Consider the following 6,980-nt stretch of genomic DNA (forward strand, 5'->3'; position numbering starts at 1 on the left):
ATTCGAGGTTGATTTGGTGTTTTGATGTTGTTTTAGGTGTTTCGGAGGTTCGACTAAGTTCGGGTAGTGATATATGACTTGTTAGAATTGTTGGTTGAGGTCCCGAGGGGCTTGGGATGAATTTGGATGGCTAACAGGAAGTTTGGAAGTTGAAAAATGCAGCTGGAGCTGTTGTTCTGGTGTGTCCGCACGTGCGGATTTGGGAACCGCAGGTGCGAGCTTCGCAGGTGCGGGTTTGAGGCGCAGGTGCGCAGAGGAACCCCAGGTGCGGCTTGATCTCCGCATCTGCGATGACCGCAGGTGCGGTAACGTGACCGCAAAAGCAAAGCCGGGCGAGTTAATAAAAATTCGTAGAAGCGGAAATTATCCGCAGATGCGCATATAGGGTCGCAGGTGCGGAACCCCTGGGCAGAACCCATATATATCACACTTCGCGAATTTTTGCCCTTTTTCCACGATTGTTGAACGGGTTTTGATCTTAGGGCAGTCTTTTTCAAGGGAGAATCACGAGACATCAGTGAGGTAAGTCGCTTGGGTTTATTTACACGCGTTTATGATATTTTTCCATTGATTAGCCATGAAATTAGTAGGGGTTTAGGGTAAAATTGAGGGAGTTAGGGGGAGGGTTAGGGCTTGAGTTTTGGAGAGTTTTAGGTAAGGATTTGAGGGACCAAACGGAGTCCATTTTTGATAACTTTTATATGGTTAGACTCGGGAGAGGACGGGGGTTTTGATTCTGCCATTGTTGACTGGTTCCGAGACGTGTGCTCGGGGGCTGGGTTTTGGCCGGTTTCGGAATTTTGGCATATTTTGTAGTTTTTATTGTGGAATTCGATTCGTTAGCCTATGTTGATGGTATTAATCTGATTATGGTTAGATTTGGAGCTTTTGGAGACCGAGTTCAGAGATGAGGGCATCCCCGAGTAGGATTTTACGCTGTTAAGGTAAGTAACAGTTTTAACTCTAGCTTTAAGGGTATAAACCCTGAGATTTGATATCACATGATTGTTTGGAGGTGATTCCCATGCTCGGTGACAGGCGTGTGGGTTTGCACCACGAGGGATTGAGACTTGGTCCGTCCCGTGAGGCTTCATTGCCATCATCTGTGTTTATGTAGTTACTTGTTGTTGAACTTGTCTGCCTTCATGTTAGAGATCATGCTTAGGCTTTATTCATGCTCACATAATTTGTACTCAGTCATAGAAATTATTGTACATGTTTACCTCAGTCTCTATTATTTTGCTGATATGTTATGATACTTGATGTGGGCTGTGTCCCCTTATTGGTGGTGCATTGTGAGGCTAGAGAGGTACATGACTGAGTGCGGCCGAGGGAATGTTGTGAGGTATTAGATTGAGGCATGTGAGTTGTCCGTGCAGCACGTGAGGTATCCGTGCGGATCCAGGTATTGATACCATAGCGCGTGAGTTGTCCGCATAGCACGTGAGTTGACCGTGCGGATCCAGGGATTGACATTATGGCACGTGAGTTGTCCGTGCAGCACGTGATTTGTCCGTGCTTAGCGCTTGGGCTTTGGGAGCCCCTCCGGAGTCTGTACACACCCCCAGTAAGCGCAGGTACCTATTGAGTATTGAGTGCTGAGTGCGCCAAGAGCCGAGTGCTGAGTGATGGAGTGACATTGCTGTGAGGATTCGTTACTTTTGTTGTTGCTGCATTTTACCCATTAATTTATTTGTAGCATTTATTGAGTTGATGGAATTTACCTGTTTATTTTTGTTTATTTTAAATTGTGATAAAGAAATAATTGAATTGTTCTACTTAGCTCGTCACTACTACTCAGTTCCTTAGTCATTTCTGTTACTTGCTGAGGTGGTTGTACTCATGCTACACCTTGCACTTTATGTGCAGATCCAGGTGTGTTTGACCACGGAGGTCATTGAGTTCGAGCGCGATCGAGTATCGGAGACTACGAGGTAGCTGCTGGCATCCACAGGACCTTGACTCTCCTTCTATATTCCTTTCTGTCTTGTATTGATATTTAGACACTGGTTGAATTAGCTTGATTATCAAGATGCTCATGACTTAGTGACACCCCCGATGTCGGGCTTTCCTTTTTCGCACTTTTATTTTTATTTGAACTCCTTTATGATGGGTTTTATGCTAAATAGCCTTGAAATTATCTTTGAAATGAAAAATATCGTTGTTTTGGAATAAGTCGGCTTGCCTAGTTCCACGATAGGCGCCATCATGACAGGTTAGGTTTTTGGGTCGTGATAGGCGTGCTGGAGTAGAGATTTGCACGGTTTGAGGTTAGTAATACTTCTAAACTTAGTTCTAAGGGTATAAAACCCCGAATTACATGTTATGTGATTGGTGTTGAGGTGACGCACATGCTAGGTGATGGGCGTGTGGGCGTGCATCCTAAGAAATGTGACTTGGTCGATTCCATTGAACTGTATAGTTGATTAATCTTGTCGTTACCCGTATTTCCACCATGTGATAGAGAAATTGAGTTGCTGTCATGTTAGAAATCATGCTTAGGCTATATGTTGGTACTGTAGGGACCCATAGAGGTCGTGTTACATGTTGAATTATTTGCTAAATTTCCATTTTATACTCAGTCACAACTTTTATTTGGATATTATATCTCAGTCTCCGTTGTCCTTTACTGATACATTATATCATCATTACTTGGGATGATTATCATGATTCTAGAGAGCCCGAGAGACTGGAGAGATTGATGATTGAGTGAGGCCGAGGGATTGATTGTGAGGATATTTATGGGATAGGGCTGCACGCCGAAGCATGTTTATTTGATTCATGCCATGATTGGCTTATTATAGCGCTTGGGATGGAATCGCCCCTCTGAAGTCTGCACATCCACAGTGAGCGCATGTACCTACTGAGTGCGAGTGTGAGTGTCAAGCGCGAGTGCCGAGCAACTGGGAGGATTGAGTGGATGTGATGATGGAGTGACTGTGAGGAATGAGTGATTGTTAGAATGGAGTGAATGGGAGGACCGAGTGACTGATACTATGTAAGTATGCATAGAATTTCATTACTATTTTATACTTCAGTTGGCATATATAACTGTCATGTAGATACTGCGATGTACTATATATTGTTTCAATTGAACTCGATGTGATTTACCTGTTTGGGATTTAATTGTTAAACTTGAAAGTATGCCTACATTTCTGTACCGAAATTCTATAATTAAACTGTATCTGCAAAGCTCGTCACTACTTTCAGCCCAATAGTTAGACTTGTTACTTACTAAGTTGGTTGTACTCAGGCTATACCCTATACCCCGTGTGCAGATCCAGGTGTTTCCGGTTACGACGGTTGCTGATTTGCAGAGTTCAGACATTCAGAGATCATCGAGGTAGCTGCTCTGGCATCCACAGACCTTGACTCTCCTCCCTTATCTTTCAGTTTATTTATTCAGTTCTACTTTCTAGACAATGTACCATACTATGTCATTATATAGATGCTCATGTACTCCGTGGCACCCTGGTTTTGGAAAAACTTATGTATTGAGTTATGATATTCTATCCCATTTTATTAGATTTTTAATTATTTAAAACTGTTTTGGTATATTTCAAAGTAGAAAGTGTTGGAAATGTTTAAGTAGTCGGCTTGCCTAGTACCATGATAGGCGCCATCACGACATGTTGGGTTTTGGATCGTGACACGTGTAGTATTATGTCCTAAAACTAATAGGATTATAAGGCTAATCTAGAATTGCGATTATGTTCTTTTATGATGAGTTATTATATTTAATATTATAAGGTTATTTTTGTAAACCGACATTGTATTCATGCTTTTATAATAATATAGATAGATAGATAGTTATAGATAGAATAATACTTGAAACAAACGAAGTTTCACAATCCAAACTTCACTTTGAAGGGGAAAATTGCATACATCTATAGACGAGCATATTCTAATAATTGTACTATATATTTTCCAGATGTGTACCATCAGAGGATTGTGCTACCTTAGTCGAGGGATTATTTTTCTGTCTTATTCATGTTTTTTATTATTTTAAAAATAGTAATTACTTTGTTACCTTTTATAAGATCATCGCATCTGCACCTTATATAATTAATCTGATTGGAACATCAACTTAATGACGAAACATACCTATTTTCTACAGTTTAGATGACAAGATTACAGATTTTGAGTGGCAAAGTGATAAAGGTTAGAAAGTATAGATTGAAAAAAGGCATAAAAAAGGACAAGTATAAAAGTTAATAACATAATTCAAATGCTTAATTTCTCATCAAAAACCGAAAGGTTTCTCTCCCCCCATGTATGTATCAATAAGTTGATATCCATCTGTCATTTGACGTTTTCATACTACGTTTTAAAACTAATTCAGCTATAGAACTAACTTAATTTTAACACAAAATATATATGTATATATATATTTCGAATTTATCTACATTTTTCTGATAAAAATTCATTCATATCTCAATTATATAGTTAACAAAAGAGAGAGCAAGAATTAAAAGGAGAAACTAAAGTTGAAATTTCTTCAGCTCTCTTATCTACCAAATTTAAAACATTTATGGACCAAGAGGTGGAATACTTTGCTCATTCCTGAAGTAATTTTCTGGATCAACACTATATTTCACCCGAGCCAATTTCTCAAAATTACTTCCGAAATACATTTCACCCCAATTTTTTGCTTCTGAGTATTTCTCATTCCCATTTAATGTTTTTCCCAAATCCAAATCTCTGCTATTTAGATAAGCTGTTCTCGGCTTAGAAACAAACTCTCCCATGTAATTATAAATCCCATTGATCCAATCCAATTTTGTCTGTTCTACAGTTTGGTTTGGTTTAAGCCATATTGCAAAATATTGTATGTTATATAAATATCCCTTTCTATGTGGAAATGGAGTTGCATCCTCTAATATTTCACTCACTTTTCCACCATGAGGGGTGAATATCATAAGTCCAAATCCTGAATTGAACACATTCCATAACCCTTCTAATGCTTTTTTTGATAGAGGCTTTGTTACATAGTCTGACTTGACTTTGTAAAATGTTGGTCTCTTATCTCTCCTTTCTAACAAATCTTGAATTGTTGATCCATTTCTGTAATGATCTATCCTTATTGTTGTATCAATCCAACTCATTTCTTCACAATCCCTTGACTTTAATTTCAATTCCGGGAACTTCCTTCTCATTAATCTTCGAAGTTGGCGTCTTGTCCCTAAATATAATGAGTTAAATGTAGCCTCTATCGACGGTTGCCCTAAAGAGTTCTTTTTAGGGTTTATATTTATTCTTAGGAAAAGCTCTTTAGGGAATTCATTTACTAGCTTTTGCCATTTCCTAACAAGCTTTGTTGCACCATTTTTCTGAGTTCGAGCTATGTTGAAGAAAGTAACAACTGGGGGAACTTCGACTAATTGTAACTTCCAAGATAGAACCACCCCGAAACTAGCTGCACCACCACCTCGAATGACCCAAAATAGGTCTTCGCCCATGCCACTACGATCAAGAATCGTACCATTAACGTTCAGGATCGTTGCATCTAGCACGTTATCTGCTGCAAGACCGTATTTCCTCATCAATGGCCCTTGTCCACCACCACTAATATGACCTCCAACACCTACAGAAGGGCAGGTTCCAGCGGGGAAAGCTAGAGTTTTGCTTTTGTTTGCAATGTTGTAGTAAAGTTCCCCTAGTGTTGCTCCAGCTTCCACCCAAGCAGTCTTTCCTTGCACATCAATGTCGATCCTTCTAAGGTTTGATAGGTCAACTAAGCAATAGGGTTTGTAAGAAATGTAAGAAAGACCTTCATAATCATGTCCACCACTTCTAACCCTAGTTTCAAATCCAGAATTTTTACAACAAATCATGGCTGCTCGCACTTGTTCTTTATTTTCTGGAACGATTACCAAGTAAGGTTTCGGGACATTGGGATTGTTGAACCTAGCGTTATGTATCGAATATTCGAGTATAGATTGGTAATTTTTTGACCATATATTATGAACAATGTTGTAAATGTGTGGTTGATTTCTAGATTCAAGGGAGAGGCAGCTATAGAAATTGGCATTGGCATCATCAAGTTTACGATGATGTATAGAGCTGACTAAGAAAGGAAGAAAAAATTGGGCAAAAAATATTGAACCAAGAGTAACCATCTCTGGTCACTTTAATCTCTTACGTTTGATGATTCACGAAATAGAAATATGTTCCTCGTTTCTTATTTAAATACTAGAAATTTGTTTGTAACTGATAATTAAGTTGCCTAAGGAAAAAGTTAATACTTTCATTGAACCTAATACGATTACATTAATGACCTTCTTAATTAAAACAAAAATTAATGCCGGTCTTTGTTAATTTGATTATTTGTTGGTTTTGTTTTGGGTAATAAAAAGAATCTTCAATTCCGTTTTACTTCTATGTGTTGTATGCATGAATCAATTAAATATTAGCTTGTTAAAGAACGACATAACAATTGATGTACAACTGACGTTATATCATATAGTTTTATATTTATTCTTTTTGACTATTGAACATACATAATTTTCATTGGAAACTTTCTCCTTTTGGGTTTTTGGAATTTTTTCCTTCCTACACAATATTTGAAATTTATTTACCAAAATTGTCCTAATTTTGTATATTACCTTCCCTAAACAAGGCTTACTTACAAATTATATACAATCAATTATTAGTGCCTTAAATTAGGGGATTTAATTACACCCATTTCCTTTTTTCTCTCCTCTCCTCTTTCCCTATTCACTGCCGCCTCTCTCATCAATTTTTCCTTCTTTCTTCATCACTCTCTCTTAATAAAATTTATGAATGAAATTGCAGATATGGAACCGGTGGAAGATGGCACAACCGCACAATATATATATTGCTTGAGGAACGAAATGAGCAGTTCGTGGTTTTAGGGGAAAACTACTCATTCTTGCACCTATAATCTCACATGGGATATACTATGCTGTTATTCTGGGTACTCAGAATTCAAACTTCAATCACGCAAATTTTAGATCAAA

The 6,980-nt window shown here is 38.3% G+C and overlaps 1 protein-coding gene across 1 annotated transcript; it reads right to left on the minus strand.

The window, feature by feature from the left end:
- Window positions 1–4,529: 4,529 nt before the first annotated feature.
- LOC104106577 (tetrahydroberberine oxidase-like) lies at window positions 4,530–6,129 on the minus strand. Its single transcript, XM_009615151.4, has one exon. It carries the CDS (start codon window positions 6,117–6,119, stop codon window positions 4,530–4,532), a length of 1,590 nt encoding a protein of 529 aa, XP_009613446.1. The 5' UTR covers window positions 6,120–6,129.
- Between the last annotated feature and the right edge of the window lie 851 nt (window positions 6,130–6,980).

Source organism: Nicotiana tomentosiformis, chromosome 2 (assembly GCF_000390325.3).
Source record: "Nicotiana tomentosiformis chromosome 2, ASM39032v3, whole genome shotgun sequence".
Classification (NCBI taxonomy): domain Eukaryota; kingdom Viridiplantae; phylum Streptophyta; class Magnoliopsida; order Solanales; family Solanaceae; genus Nicotiana; species Nicotiana tomentosiformis.

Excerpts from the sequence above, each read along its gene's own strand:
- LOC104106577 (XM_009615151.4), bottom strand. The coding sequence starts at position 6,119 with ATGGTTACTCTTGGTTCAATATTTTTTGCCCAATTTTTTCTTCCTTTC.